The sequence below is a fragment of the Nomascus leucogenys genome, chromosome 22a, assembly GCF_006542625.1.
Source record: "Nomascus leucogenys isolate Asia chromosome 22a, Asia_NLE_v1, whole genome shotgun sequence".
NCBI lineage: Eukaryota > Metazoa > Chordata > Mammalia > Primates > Hylobatidae > Nomascus > Nomascus leucogenys.
The window spans coordinates 110596167-110612506 of record NC_044402.1 but is presented as its reverse complement, the minus strand read 5'-3'; the positions used below and the strand labels follow the sequence as shown (position 1 = coordinate 110612506).

The 16340-nt window shown below is 38.1% G+C and overlaps 1 protein-coding gene across 4 annotated transcripts in view; it reads left to right on the top strand.

Annotated features, from left to right (window-relative positions):
- KANSL1L (KAT8 regulatory NSL complex subunit 1 like) overlaps nucleotides 1-16340 on the top strand; it is a 172214-nt gene that overhangs the window by 107143 nt on the left and 48731 nt on the right. For all 4 annotated transcript variants that reach the window (XM_030804129.1, XM_030804130.1, XM_030804127.1 and 1 more), the window contains exon 6: nucleotides 9137-9341. In XM_030804129.1, coding sequence (XP_030659989.1) covers nucleotides 9137-9341 — 205 coding nt within the window. The remainder of the gene's footprint in view (nucleotides 1-9136; nucleotides 9342-16340) is intronic.

Here is a 16340-nt window from a genome sequence, read left to right as displayed (position 1 = left end):
ACCTACCACTTTATTATCACATTTAATACTGTTAACCATAATTTGTTAGTCTTGAAATTCTCTATCCATATTCAAATTTCTGCAGTTGTCTCAAAATTATCTTTTTATGATTAATTTGTTAAAACCTGTATCCAAAGTCCATAAATTACATTTGGTTATTATGTCTCCTAAGTCTCTTTTATGTTCAATAGCCATTTCAAAATGTATTAGACATCCTAATAAAAGAGAAAAAAAAAGGCTGGGCGTGGTGGCTTACGCCTGTAATCCCAGCACTTTGGGAGGCCGAGGCGGGTGGATCATGAGGTCAAGAGATCGAGACCATCCTGACCAACATGGTGAAACCCCATCTCTACTAAAAAATACAAAAATTACCTGGGCGTGGTGGCACATACCTGTAAGTCCCAGCTACTTGGGAGGCTGAGGCAGGAGAATTGCTTGATCCTGGGAGGCGGAGGTTGCAGTGAGCCAAGATCGTGCCACTGCACTCCAGCCTGGTGACAAAGTGAGACTGTGTCTCAAAAAAGAGAAAAAAAAAGAAAAGAAATCACTATCTTGCTCAGAGTATATTTTCTTGCCATCTTTTTAATATAGTCTTTTCATAGTTGAGCTCTATTAGAAGTAATTTTATATCTTTTTTCAGTTAATATTATATCTGAAGCTTTTTATACTTAAAATAGTTATTTCCCACTTCAGTACCTACAATAAGATGAATCTTAATTTTTCTTTTTAAGACAGAGTCTCGCTCTTGTTGCCCAGACTGGAGTGCAGTGGTGCGATCTCGGCTCACTGCAGCCTCCATCTCCTGGGTTCAAGCGATTTTCCTGCTTCAGCCTCCTGAACAGCTAGGATTACAGGTGCCCGCCATCATACCTGGCAAATTTTTGTATTTTTAGTAGAGATGGGGTTTCGCCATACTGGCCAGGCTGGTCTCGAACTCCTGACCTCAGGCGATCTGCTCATGTCAGCCTCCCAAAGTGCTGGGATTACAGGCATGAGCCACTGCGCCCAGCCTTAATTTTTTTAGATACTTCATCTTGTTTATAAAGAATGTCATTTTACAGTGTACTACAACACATTTTCTTATTGTTAGAGTTGAAGAGACTTCCATTTTTGAGTAAGAGGTAGAGTTTCTCTACTTATTACCCAGAGTAAGGGAAATGGTCTAGGAACTGTTTTCTCTATACCAGGCAATGCCAGATCTTGATCTATTTGATCATTTGAGAGAGGTATTTACTTTTGCCAATTGGAGGATAAGTAATCCTCCTATTCTTATTTTTTATTAGTTTCTTACGTTTTTTTTTTTTTTGAGATGTTGTTTTTCGAGATTTTTTTTTTTTTGAGATGTTGTTTTTTTAGATTTTTTTTTTTTGAGATTTTTTTTTTTTTTGAGATGGAGTCTCACCATATTAGCCAGGATGGTCTTGATCTCCTAACCTCGTGATCTGCCCAAATTTGATTACTGCCATCCTAAATGCCATTGGGTTATCTGAATATGTGATGCATTCATATCTCCCAGTACTATCAAGGATAAAGGAGGTAATAAATTCAGATATTGACAGGACTTTGCGTAGCAGGTAAAGTATGGAAAAGGTTGCTGCCTACCTTAGTTACAATAGGTTGAATTCATCAAAGGACTTCCAACTGGAAAAGGAGAAACTTGAAATAGAGATTACAAGTCATGCGATAACTATGATTCTTAGTTGCATATGTTTATGGATATATTAGTTTCCTAGGGCCGCTGTATTTTAAGCCACTAATTGTGTGGCTTAAAATAACAGGTGTTTCTTATTACACAGTTCTGGAGGCTAGAAGTTCAAAATTAAGGCGTCAAGATCATACTTCCTGTGAAGGTTCTAGGGAATCCTTTGCCTCTTCCTAGCTTCTGGTGGTTGCCTGCAGTTCCTTGACTTTCCTTGTAGGACATACACACATCACTCCAAACTCTGCCTCTATCTTTACATGGCATTCTTTCTTTGTGTGTCTCTTCTTGTAAGGAAATCACTGATTTGATTTAGGGCTCATCCTCATCCAGTGTGTCCTTATCTTAACTAATCATATTTGCCAAGTATTTCCAAATAATGTTACATTCTGAGGTTCTGGGTAGACATGAGCTTTGAGGAGACACTATTCAACCCAGTATAGTGGGTGTGGGTATTTGTGTATAGGTGTATGGGTGGAGGGTGACACCTAGGAAACTATCATAAATAATTCTTCAGAGTTAATTTCTACTTTTACTTAAGTACTTTAATTTGAGAATGGTGTGAATGTGGGGGAAATGTTAGAAACCACTGACTAAAAACCATAGTTTTAAATTATATGTTGAATAAGTCCTTATTTGCTGCTGTTCCTTGAACTTAGTTTCCTTGGCTCCATAGTGTATTTTAAAGCAAAGGGCAGGACATATGCACCATGAAGTGGTAATATGAAAAGATGGAGGCCATTAGTATAGCATGTGCTGGTATTGGTCTATTTTTCCATAAAGTATAGCTCTTCAGTTAATCATTGTCCTGGTATACAAGGGAAATCTTTAATTATGACCTTCTTACTGTGAGTAATTCCTGGCTTTTGAGGATATCTTAAGGATATGGATCTTTCACACTCCTATGCTGAAGATCTTTGAATTTTCCTGTGCTTGACATAGAGTGCTGAATGTAGTTTAGTACACGTCTGAGATTCCAAATGTCTAAAAGCATTTTTATCACACATCATTAAGTAGCAGCATTTTCCAAAGCAGTCATCTATCATGTTGTAATCTTTCTGATTGGATGGTAAATGCATCCTTACAAATTATCAGCATTATAGTATTTCATCAAAAATGGAATATGCACTTTGGGAGGCTGAGACGGAAGGATCGCTTGAGCCCAGGAGTTCCAAACCATCCAAGAAATTTGACAAGACTCTGTCTCTATGGAACATAAAAAATTAGCCAGGCATGGTGGCATGCACCTGTAGTCCCAGCTACTCAGAGGCCTGAGGCAGGAGCATCACTTGAGCCAAGGAGGTTGACACTGCAGTGAGCTATGTTCATACCAGATGCACCCCAGCCTGGGAGACAGAATGAGATTCTGTCTGAAAAACAAAAAACCCTAACTTTGTAAACCAAAGAGTCAGATTTAGAAGGAAACTTCAAGGCAGTGAAAATATATATCTTTTTTTAACGTTGTCTTGTAGCCTTCTATTTAGAGCTTCTTTGGCTCTTAGACTAAAATGTTCAACATTTACTCATTCACCAAACTAATTATTTAGGTGTAGTGTGTGTTATGCATATGCTCTACTAAACCCAGGGCTGGAATGATAAACCTGACTACATATGTGTATGTACAGTATTTCTCCATTCCCTCAACAAATAATCATTGTGTATCTGCTATATGTAAGGCATAATATCAGGAATTTCTGATGCAAGGATAAACAAAATAGACACAGTCTCTGCACTACTGACAGTCTAGAGAGGAAGACAGATTAATCAGATAATCATGCAAATAAATATAAAATTATCACTATGGAAATGCTAGGAAGGAGAGGTGAACAGTGAGTGTTCACCTTTCAGAGCTCAGGGAATTTGATTTAGTCTTTGGAGGGAGATCATGCAGGAGCTAGAAAACTTCCCCAAGGAACTGACTTTGGATCTGAGAGTTAGATGATTATTGGAAATTATGTAGTGAAGAGGATGTGTGAAGATTCTAGGAAGCAAAAATAACATGTAGATCTTGTACAGTATGAAGTGTGAATTATTTATAAAGGAAGCAGTATGGTTGGAAATGTCAACCTAAGGAAAGAAAATGAGGCAGAATTAATATAGAGACTTTATTTGGGTCAAGGTTGAGGACTGCAGCCTGAGAAACATTGAGAAGTGCTCTATTTGGCCTTTGCTACAAGCAGGTTTTTTTTGTTTGTTTTGTTTTGTTTTTTTTGAGACAGAGTCTTACTCTGTTGCCCAGGCTGGAGTGCAGCGGCACAGTCTTGGCTCACTGCAACCTTCACCTCCCTGGTTCACAGGATTCTCATGCCTCAGGCTCCCCAGTAGCTGGGACTACAGGCGTGCACCACCACGCCTGGCTGATTTTTGTATTTTTGGTACAGACGGTTTCACCATGTTGGCCAGGCTGGTCTCAAACTCCTGGCCTCAAGTGATCCACCTGCTTCAGCCTCCCAAAGGTCTGGGATTACAGGCATGAGCCACTGTGCCCAGCCACAAGCAGATTTTTAAAGGCAAAAAGGGACAAGGGACTTTGTCTAAGCCCACAAAAGGGGCTGATACAAATTTATGTTTGACATGAATTCTTACTGGTTTACAAAAGTAACATTGATTACTGATTGGCTATATGTTGTTGAACTATAGTTTGGTAAGGTGTCTAGTGTATAGTATGTTTTGGCTACTTGGTGTCAGTTAGTCTACAGCCCACATAGCAAGTGGCTTCAAGAGTTAAGTATTTAGCTCAAGCGGGGAGCAAGACATGACTGCTGTCACATTTTTGTTTGTTTATTTTTTATTTTTGTAGAGACGGTCTCGCTTTGTTGCCCAGGCTAGATTCAGACTCCTAGGCTCAAGAGATCCTCCTGCCTCAGCCTGCTGAGTAGCCAGAACTATAGGCATGCCGTGTCACATTTTAATGCTTCTCTGGGCCTGGTAATTTAAAGGGACTTGCATTTCTCCGATTAAAAATTTGTTTTCTTTCTCAGAACACAGAGAACAAGGGAAAGCATCATGCAAGATGAGACAAGAGAACTATGGCAGAGGCCAGACCTATCAGGGCCTTTTAAAAGATTAAGGATTTAAGTCTTTCAAGAGCAATGGGAGGATGTTGGAAGATTTTAAGCAGTGTGTGTGTGTGTGTGTGTGTTTGTGTTGTAGGGTGGCAGGGCAGGTATGACAGGATCAGATTGTTCTTTCCAAATAATTGGTATAGAAGGGACTAGAAGGGAAAATGTGGATGAGGGAGACCAGTTTCAAGGCTACTGAGTAACCCTGGTACAAGATAGCTTGGATTAGGGAGGAGGCCAGGGAAATATAGAAAGGTATAAGCCTGAAACCCACTCTCACTACTTCCACATCTTCAATTATTTAATTCCTTTTCAGAACAAGTTATGTTATATGCCTGCAACCCAAAGGATCTAAACTGTATCATTTGGAAGACTTTTTTTATTCTCCAGCTTCCAGTTAGAAATCTTAAAAAAAAAAAAAAAAAGTAATGTGTTGCTTCAATTGGTTCTCTCCCACTTGTAAGTTTGCTTTTTTAGAAGTACAATGATAACTATATATATATATATATATTTTTTTTTTTTTTTTTTTTGGAGACAGAGTCTTACTCTGTTTCCCAGGCTTACAGGGGCTCAATCTCAGCTTACTGCAACCTCTGCCTCCCAGGTTCAAGCGATTCTCCTGCCTCAGCCTCCAAAGTAGCTAGGATTATAGGTATGGGCCACCAGGTCCGGCTAATTTTTGTATTTTTAGTAGAGACAGGGTTTAATTATGTTGGCCAGGCTGGTCTCGAACTCCTGACCTCAAGTGAACCGCCCACCTTGGCCTCCCAAAGTGCTGGGATTACAGGTGTGAGCCACTGTGCCCAGCCGATAATTATATTTTGATAATTATTCTACAACAATATTTGATGGTAGCCTATTGCATCCTCAGTTTCTAGGGTTTCATAGATACACTTTAATCTCAGTGGGAACACTAAGCTTTATCATTTATTGAAATATTCTTTTTCTTCTGGACCTTCTCCTCTTCTTATTATGACTTTAAAAAAATTTTTTAAGGACTGTCATCTGGCCAGGCGTTGTGGTGCACATTTGTAGTCCTAGCTACTCAGAAAGCTGAGGCCGGAGGATCTCTTGAGCCCAGGAATTTGAGGCTGCAGTGAGCTACAATTGTACTACTGCCTTCCAGCCTGGGCAACAGAAGGAAACCCTGTCTGTAAAAAAGAAAGAAAGAAAGATTTTTAAAAAGAGATAAACTTTATTTTTTTTTTAAAAAAAAAAGAATGTCGTGTGATGATGGTGTCTTATATTGATTTATTAATGATATCCTTGTCTTACAGATACCATTAAGTTCCTATTTTAGTCAATACTTAATTACCTGAATCATCATCTCCTGGGGAAAAAGCATTAGATTACAGAGGCACAGGATCAGCCTTGTGTTGTCTTCCTCAAAATTTTCTCAGGATTTTCCTCATGTTTTGCTTTCAGTGAGGTTCATTGATTGGGCCGTCTCATTATTGTTAATGTGCGAAATAAGTGAATTTATCAGTGGTTTACAATAACCATTTACAATAACCTTCATCCATTATTTATGGAAATGATTTTGTACTACATTAGCTTTGATAAGAATATGCAGTTTGCACATTGATTAGTAGTGAAATAAACATATTTCACATCTTTAAATTTCCATGCATTCCTTCATTTATTTGAGGGTAGATGTTGATGATACTTTGCAAGAATTCTTATTAATTAGAAAGTGTTAGAATCTAAAGATAAATTGCCTGCAGTTGGGAACATAAGAAAAGGAATAAAACTGAACTTTTTTTTCTCTGGTAATATGTTAGCCCCCTTAGAAATTTAAAAATTATATACTGTAATGCACCACATAATGATGTTTCTAGTCAACAAAGGACCACATATACAACAGTGGTCCCATAAGATTATAATGAAGCTGAAAAATTTCTATTATCTAGTGACATTGTAACTATGATAATGTTGTAGAGCAATGCATTACTTTTTCTGTTTTAGATACACTAATACTTACCATGTCTACCATGTTACAGTTGCCTACAGCATTCAGTATGGTAACATGTTTTACAGGTTTGTAGCCCAGGAGCAAGAGGCTATACCATATAGCCTAGGTATGTAGTAGGCTTTACCATCTAGGTTTGTGTAAGTACACTCAATGGTGTTCACACAAATAAAAAATCACCTAATGACGCATTTCTCAGAAGGTATCCCCATTGTTAAGTGACACATGACTGTATAACATTTAGTGACACAAATGATAAGCTTTCCAATTATCTTTAAGCCAGCCTATTAGCCTCTAGCCAGTTCAGAAGTTGTGTCCTTTCATTTCATAAGATGAGGGCTCATATTCTTTGGGCTAAGCCTTCTGTGGGCAGGGGAAAGCTAACATCTCATTAACAACTGGAGTTGTAAATAGTGGTAAAAGTTAGTTAAGTAGGTCTCAGGCTCTGGAATAAGCTTTTAATTTTCCCTAGACACGTCCTTGAGCAATGTCTTTTAAGAGCCAGTGTAAGTTCTGCCTAAAGGTGCTTCTGACTTGCTGGACAAAGAACCTCTTTTGGTGCTGGATCTACTCCTAACTTCCTGGATCCTACTTCTCCTAACTTAACTGCCTCTAATGCCAGCTACCTACTGAAACCTGTATTCTTCTTGACCTCGACTCACTTCTATGCTAGCCACTTAGCCTGTTCAGTGCCTAACTTCATATTGGCTCTCCTGTATGCCTTCTGCTCCCCCTTGATATGACAGAAAATAAAATCTAGCTGTGAGATTGGACCTGTTAATTTGAGAGAAGCATTATACCCTAAATCTTTCTTAGCCATCAACATGATGAAAGATTTTTAGAACCTTTTATTTACCGAGACTTAAAGCATTCTTGCTAGAGCTCTCTGGAGACTTAATATTTTAAAAGTGAGGTAGTTGTCATCAACTCTTTTTTTCTATACTGGTCTGGCCAGTAGTGCATAAGCAATTATGTATTTGTTGAATGTATGATAGTCACCAAATGCCATATTTAATTATTCTATTTAGTTTTACCAACACAAGCCATTCAGACACCTTTATTTCTGGTTTCTTATTACTATGTAAAGCATTCTTGAATTATTTACTTTATCCACAAGCTAATATAATACTTTATAGTAGCCATAAATATGATTCAAAAACAATACTGCTATAGAAAAACCATATTTTATATTTACTGGTAAACACCAATTCTACTTGAACCAAATAGCATATTTAGAACTTATATATTGAACAGCAGTGTCACATAATAGCAGATTCATTTGTTAATATTAGAATACTAAATTGATTAGCTTTTGTCTACATAACTAAGATTAAAACTGGAACCTTGTAGGGCCTGAAAAGCTTAATTATTGTATATATACAATATATATAATATAATAGTGTAAATGAAGTTAAATTTATGTGGCAACGAGGGTTATCATCCTCCTGATGTTCTGATATTGTAAAATATTTGAAATATTTAAATACAATTTTTAAAAAATAATATAAAGAATAAATATAAAATTATGCTCTTTTCATGTGTAGCTTAGGTGATCTATTTCATTATTTTATAGTTGTTGTTTCTGTAGCATTGGAAATTTAAAAATCCTAAAATATAGTAGGGTTACAGCTCTGTTTCAAAATTCACTGAAATGTTATTAATATGTAGTGCTTATATAAGAGCAACTAATAGCTGGGTGCAGTGGCTCATGCCTGTAATCCCAGCACTTTGGGAGGCCAAGATGGGTGGATCACCTGAGGTCAGGAGTTCAAGACCAGCCTGGCCAACATGGTGAAACCCCATCTCTACTGAAATACAAAAACTAGCAGGTAGCAAGCATGATGGCAGATGCTTATAATCCTAGATACTTGGGAGGCTGAGACAGGAGAATCACTTGAAACCGGGAGACGGTGGTTGCAGTGAACCGAGATCGCACCACTGCACTCCAGCCTGGGCGGCTGAGTGAGACTCCACCTCAAAAAAAAAAAAAAAAAAACAACTAATAATGGAGTGATGACTTTAGCTCTTTTAAAAACCTATAATCTATGTATTTTCATCATACACAAAAAGAATTTTGTGTAAATAGTTAAAATACTGTAATTGACATGAATTATTGTTTTACAATGAGCAATTATATTACAGTAGTAAACTCATGAGCATTTCCTAACTTATAGTGTATTTGTTTTGCAGGAGAAAATAGATGTAAAGATGGTTTTCACAACTTGAATATGTAATTTCCCATTAATACAAAATATTTTACCAGTTGTTACCACAAAATTGGTTAAAATTAATATTCTTCTGTCACAATAGATCAAGGCAATTTACATTTAGTTTTCTTTGTCTTTTTTGTTTGTTTTGTTTTGTTTTATTCCCTTCCCACCCCCTAATTATTTCATGGCATTTCAGTGCATCAGAGAACTTAGATGAGCTGTCTTCCTCCAGTAGCTGGTTACTTAACCAGAAGCACAGTAAGAAAAAGAGAAAAGACAGGACAAGATTGAAATCTTCATCCTTGACTTTCATGAGTACATCAGCCCGAACAAGGCCACTTCAGAGTTTCCACAAACGAAAACTCTACAGATTGAGCCCTACTTTTTATTGGACTCCACAGGTAAGGCTGCCTTTGGGAAGAAAACATGATCAAAGATTCACCATCAGCATATTTCATGTATGAGAAGATGTAGATTGTTATTTAGAATAACACTTATTTTGAATAATTACATGTAGAAAACTTACAAATATAGTTTATAAATGATATAGTAGATATTAATAATATTAAAGTGGGCTTTAGTAATTTTTTAAACATCGCAAGCAGTGTACTCTGTAACTTCTCACATCCCCAGTTTTTTAAAAAAATCTATTATGCCTAAACTAATTTGAGAGAAAATGAAATGTCAAGATGATTTTTAAAATGTACTGGCAAAGATAAGAGGGTAAACACAAATGTACTACATATTTGTCTCATAAATATTTGCTCAGAAGAAGAAAATCTGCACAGCTGTCAGTTATTTTGGAAGAAGTAACATTGCTTTCCTTTTTAGGTTTGATATTTATTAATCTTGTTGAGTGCTCCTTTTCCTTCTTCTAGAACATAAGCAATACAATTTTAGATGCTCATGCTTACAATTTTTACAAATTAAGTATACTTCATTAGAAACATTCATTTTGTAAAACATATTTTTCATGTGTGAACAAAATAATGGGTATACTTCCTTTAGTGTACTTTTAAACCAGCTGTGATGAAAAGCAAAATAAGTTATCTCTACTTCTTGCTGGATATGCTTCCCCCTGACAATTATGTTAGATTTCTTAATATATCAAAGGAAAGAAATTATTGATACTACTATTTAATATTGTTTCTGATTATCATTACGTTATCTATTTAAATATGTTTATTAAAATAAAGATGCTTTGTTTTATTAGGAACCAATTTTAAGCTCTTTTACCAGGGTCCAGTTATAAATAGGAATGTGGATTCTGACAAATTAGCTTTCATTAAAAGACTTTTCCTGCCGGGCGCGGTGGCTTACGCCTGTAATCCCAGTACTTTGGGAGGCCAAGGCAGAGGGATCACTTGAGGTCAAGAGTTCGAGACTGGCCTGGCCAACATGGCAAAACCCCGTCTCTACTAAAAATACAAAAATTAGCCCAGCGTGAAAAATACAAAAATTTGCCCAGCGTGGTGGCAGGTGCCTGTAATCCCATCCACTAGGGAGGCTGAGGCAGTAAATCTGATTTCAAAGCCCATGTTCTTTTTATAAACATTTATAGCAACAAAAATAAACCAAACCTTTTGTGGGCCTGAAATCAGTAAAGACAGTATATTTCAGGGTTTGTAAGGTTAGAGGTATTAGGAAATATATAGAAAAGATGGGTTTTGAAAGATAAGCAGAGTTTTGAAGGTTATGGTGAAGAGAAAGAAAGATTTTAAGTGAATAAGTGGAACAAAGATGAAAAAAGTGATGGAGAATAGCAAATTCTGTTACCCTCAGCTTATCTCCCATATTGTCAGCCCAATAATTATTTACCTTTCTAAACTTAATTTAAATGTCATTTCTCTTAGGAAGCCTTCCTTGACATGCCCAGAATGGTATATGTATTGTTATAGCACCCTGTTTTAACCTTGCTAAGTTGGAATTTATTATACTATTTTATAATCATTTCTTTTCTGACTTTTCAGAAAAAAGTATGGTATGTTTTTAGATAATAGGGGCTGTATCTTTTTATTTCCAGATCTACAGGGCCTTGAAGAGTACCTGTCTGATAGAATGTGCTCAATAAATAATTGTTTAATGTGTTAAAGAATTAATGAAGTGGAACATAGGAAAATATTTAAAAGGGAATAGAGAATTGGAACTCTGTGTGTGTGTGTGTGTGTGTGTGTGTGTGTTTCCTAGATTTGCCTACTGCAGTGGTCTAGAATAGTGATATTCCATATCCCATAGAACTTTCTTTTTTTTCTTTATGGAAAGTCTTGAGAACCATAGAACTTTCTGTAATGATTCAAATGCTCTATAAATCTATACTGTCCAATATGGTAGCTCCTAGACACATGTAGCTATTGAGCACATGAAACATGGCTTATGTAATTGAGGAACTGAGTTTTTTTTTTTTTTTTAGAAGTCTCGCTATGTTGCCCAAGCTGGTCTTGAACTCCTGGGCTCAAGTGATCCTCCTGCCTTAGCCTCCCAAAGTGCTGGGATTACAGGTGTGAGCTACTGTGCCCATCCTGAATATTTAATTTATTTTGTTTTTAATTCTAATTTAAGTAGCCATATGTGGGTAATGGCTACCAAATTGGACAGCACAGATGTAGACTCAGACTTATCCTGATAAGTAATCAGCATGTCTGGAACTCATATTTTGTTTTCTAATACCATTTCCTACTAAAAGGAATCGGGGATTTCTGGAGAAATGGCTGGTCTCCAGGGCTGGGGAAGAAAAGGTATGATTATCCTGGAACATCGTAATGTTAACAGAAAGCAAGGAATTGTTTAAAAAAATGATAAAGGCATGTTGAAAGAACACAGAAGCTAGCTTGAAGAGGCCCCTACTGGCCAAATCTAGGACTATTTGGCATTAAAATAAATAAGGACAATATTGAACCATTGAAAAAATAGGAACTCATGAGTCCATACTGATGATAGATAAATTGGTGAAAAGGAAAACTTTTCCATATGCTAGGATGTTGATTAATAAATGTGGAATAAACAGTCAAATTAGGGAATCATTTTGCAAACATCATAGTAAAGATTGATTGGACAAGAATCATTAATGGGTATAAATCTGGGGTCAGGATTGTGGAGAGGTTTGATGAGGAAAAAGATATTTGCATGATCTTAAAGCAGGGGTCTCCAGTCCCCTGGTCACAGACCAGTACTGGTCCGTGGCATGTTAGAAATAGGTCACAGAGCAGGAGGTGAGCAGCAGCTGAGCGAGCATTACCGTCTGAGCTCTGCCTCCTGTCAGATCAGTGGCGGGAACTCACGGGAACTCAAACCCTATTGTGAACTGTGCATCTGAGGGATGTAGGTTGTGTGCTCCTTATGAGAATCTAAAGCCTGATGATTTGAAGTGGAACAGTTTCATCCTGAAACCATCTCCCCATCTCCTACACCCCCAATCTCCTGTCTGTGGAAAAATTGCTTTACATGAAACTGGTCCCTGTTGCCAAAAAGGTTGGGGACTGCTGTCTTAAAGTGCCTCCTGCCAGTTGCCAGGGGGCATATAGTAACTATATATGTAGAAACAAACAATACTTTGCCTGAGTGATCAAAACTACTGTCACCTGTGAGGGAGGATAACACTGTGTAGTATTCTGACTAGAAATGTATAACCTGAATTTAATCATGAGTGAATATCAGACAAAGCCAAAGTCAGACATACAGTATTAAAAAACAACAACTGGCCAGTATTCTTTTAAAAATGTCAATGTCATGAAAGCCAAGAAAGGCTAAGGAATTGTTCTAGATTGAAAGAGACACTAAAAAGATACATGACAACTAAATGAATATATGATCTAGAGCAGAATTCTTTTCAAGGGAAAAAAAATTATTGGGACAATTGAGAAAACTAGACTATTGATGGTAGATTAGACAAAATATGTTATTAATGTTGAATTCCCTGAATATTATTGTTTTTGCAGTTATGTAAGAAAATATTCTATGAAATACACATTGAAATATTAAGGGTAAAGTGGCTAAGGCATCCATTGTATATAATAAACTTCCCTTCTGGAATGGTACCAGCCATGTGCAACCAAAAAGAGAGGGGAGTGAAATATTTAAAATATTGAAAAGCAAAAATAAATGCTGTAGTGGGCAGAATTGTGTCTCCCCCTCCCACCACCCTGAAAGATATGTCTATGTCCTAACTCCTGGTTCCTAGGAATGTAACTGTTATGGGTTGAACTGTGTCCCTAAGAACTCTTATATTGAAGTTCTAACAGCTAGCACCTCAGAATATGACCTAATTTGGAAATTGGGTCGTTAAAGATGTAATTAGTTAAGATGAAGTAATCAGGTTGGGCCCTAATCCAGTATGACTGATGTCCTTATAAAAAGGGGTAATTTTGGTCGGGCATGGCAGCTCATGCCTATAATCCCAACACTTTGGGAGGCCGAGGCAGGTGGATCACCTGAGGTCGGGAGTTTGAGACCAGCCTGGCCAACATGGTGAAATCCCGTCTCTACTAAAAAAATACAAAAATTAGCCAGGCATCGTGCTTTGTGCCTGTAGTCCCAGCGACTTGGGAGGCTGAAGCATGAGAATCGCTTGAACCTGAGAGGCAGAGGTTGCAGCGAGCTGAGATCATGCCACTGCACTCCAGCCTGGGTGACAGAGTGCGACTCTGTCTCTAAATAAATAAATAATTAAAAAAATAAAAATGAAAAGGGGGAATTTAGACACAGATGCATGCATACAGGGTGAATGCCACATAAACATGAAAGTTGAGGTCAGAATGACACTTCTACAAGCCAAGGAACACCAAAGATTGGTGTTACTCTGTTGCCCAGGCTGGAGTGCAGTGGCACAATCTCAGCTCACTGCAACCTCCACCTCCTGGGTTCAAGCAATTTTCCTGCCTCAGCCTCCCAAGTAGCTGGGATTACAGGCGCCCGCCACCACACCCGGCTAATTTTTGTATTTTTAGTAGAGATGGGGTTTCACCATGTTGGCCAGGCTGGTCTCAAACTCCTGACCTCGTGATCCACCCACCTCGGCCTCCCAAAGTGCTGGGATTACAGGCATGAGCCACTGCGCCTGGCTACATATTTTTTATTTAAAAAAAATTTTATTGTGGTAAAATACATATAACATATACATATAACAGAGCAAACACCAAAAGATAGAGGATAGGCCTAACAGAGTCTTCCTCTTAGTCCTCAAAAGAAACCAATCCTGCTGACATCTTGATTTGACTTCTAGCCTCCAGAACTGTTGTTATTTCAGCCCCTCAGTTGTGGCATTTTGTTATGACACACCTAGCAAACTAATACAGTGGACATTTTTGTTAGTAAGGTCTTTGTAGTTGCAATTAAGGATCTTGAGATGAGATCATTTTGAATTTAGAATGGGTCCTAAATCCAGTGATTGTTGTCCTTACAAGAGAAAGGAGAGGGCCGGGCACAGTGGCTCACGCCTGTAATCCCAGCACTTTGGGAGGCCGAGGCGGGCGGATCATGAGGTCAGGCGATCCAGACCATCCTGGCTAACACGGTGAAACCCCATCTCTACTAAAAAATACAAAAAATTAGCCGAGCGTTGTGGCAGGCACCTGTAGTACCAGCTACTCGGGGGGGCTGAGGCAGGAGAATGGCGTGAACCCGGGAGGCGGAGCTTGCCGTGAGCGGAGATCGCGCCACTGCACTCCAGCCTGGGTGACAGATTGAGACTCCATCTCAAAAAAAAAAAAAAAAAAAAAAAGAGAACAGAGAAAGAGATTTGAGACACAGAGAAGGCTATATGAAGATGAAGGCAGAGATTTGAGTTATGCTTCCACAAGTTAAAGAACGTCAGGGGCCAAGCAGGCACAGTGGCTCACGCCTGTAATCTCAACACTTTGGGAGGCTGAGGCAGGCGGCTCATTTGAGGTCAGGAGTTCCAAACCAGCCTGACCAACATGGTGAAACCCTGTCTCTACTAAAAATACAAAAGTTAGCCGGGTGTGGTGGTAGGTACCTGTAATCCCAGCTACTCAGAGGCTGAGACAGGAGAATTGCTTGAACCCGGAAAGCAGAGGTTACCGTGAGCAGGGATCCTACCACTGCACTCCAGCCTGGGTGACAGAGTGAGACTCTGTCTCCAAAAAAAAAAAAAAAAAAAAAAAGAATGTCAGGGGCAATAAATAAATAAATTAAAATCACGGTGTTGGCAGAAAAAGTAAAATTTAAATTTAATTAAAAAAAAAAAAATGCCAGGAGCCACAGAAACTGAATGAGTCAAGGAAGGATTCTCCCCTAGAGCCATCAGAGGGAGTGTAGCCCTGCCAACACATCAATTTCAGACTTGTCCTTCACAACTATGAGAGAATTAATTTCTGTTGCTTTAAATCACTCGTCTTATGGTAATTTATTATGGCAGCCCTAGGAAGCTTATACAGAGTTTGGTGCCAGGAAGTAAGGTGCTGATGTAACAAATACCTAATGGTGGAAGTGGCTTTGGAACTGGGTAATGAGCAAAGGCTGGAAGAATTTTAAGGTGCATGATAGGGAAAAGCCTAGGTTTTGTGAGAGCTCAGAAGGAAATGAGGAAAATGAAAGACAAAGCTGCTGTTATCTTAGAGAATATGTGTATCATCGTGAACAGAATTTGCTAGAAACATGAATGTTAAAGATGCCTTTGGTGAAGTTTCAGAAGGAAATGGGGGACACGTTATTAGAAACTGGAGGGAAGGCTATCCTTGTTATAAAGTGGCAGAAAACTTGGCTGAATTATATTCTACTGTGAGGTGGAAAATAGAACTTTTAAGCAATGAACTTGGATATTTAGCTGAGGAAATTTCCAAGTAAAGTGTGGGATTTGTTATCTGGTTTCTCCTTATTTCTTATAGTAGAATATGAGAGGAAAGAGATGAAGTAAGTAAGGAGCTGTTAGGTTAAAAGCAACCAGAGCTTGATGATTTGGAAAATTCTCAGGCTATTACAAAAAGTGATGTAGCTTGCTCTGGGGATTACACAGAGCAGAGACAAACTTTTGCTGGGAAGGTTAGGCATATAACTCATGGATCCAATCAGTCATCTAAGCAGAAGCCAGGAACAGAGATAGGGTTATCCAGAAAGAATTTTGAGAGAACACTCCTGTCTTAATGACATGGATTCCCTTGACATATGTGAGAATCCCACAAAGATTTTGAGAATTTTATACCTGAAGCAACACTACCAGCTTAAACCAAAAGGGGCAAAGACGAGACAAAATTAAAAAGGTTGTCAGACCCCCAAAATTTAACAGGCAGGAAATGCACTGATAAAACAACTCAGTTGCAAACACTTATTACCCGCCAGTAAAAAGGAAGGTAAATCAGACCTAAATGTGAAAGGAAAACAATAAACTTCCAGAAGAAAACACAGGAGAATGTCTTCATATCCTCGGGGTGGCTGACTTCTTAAAC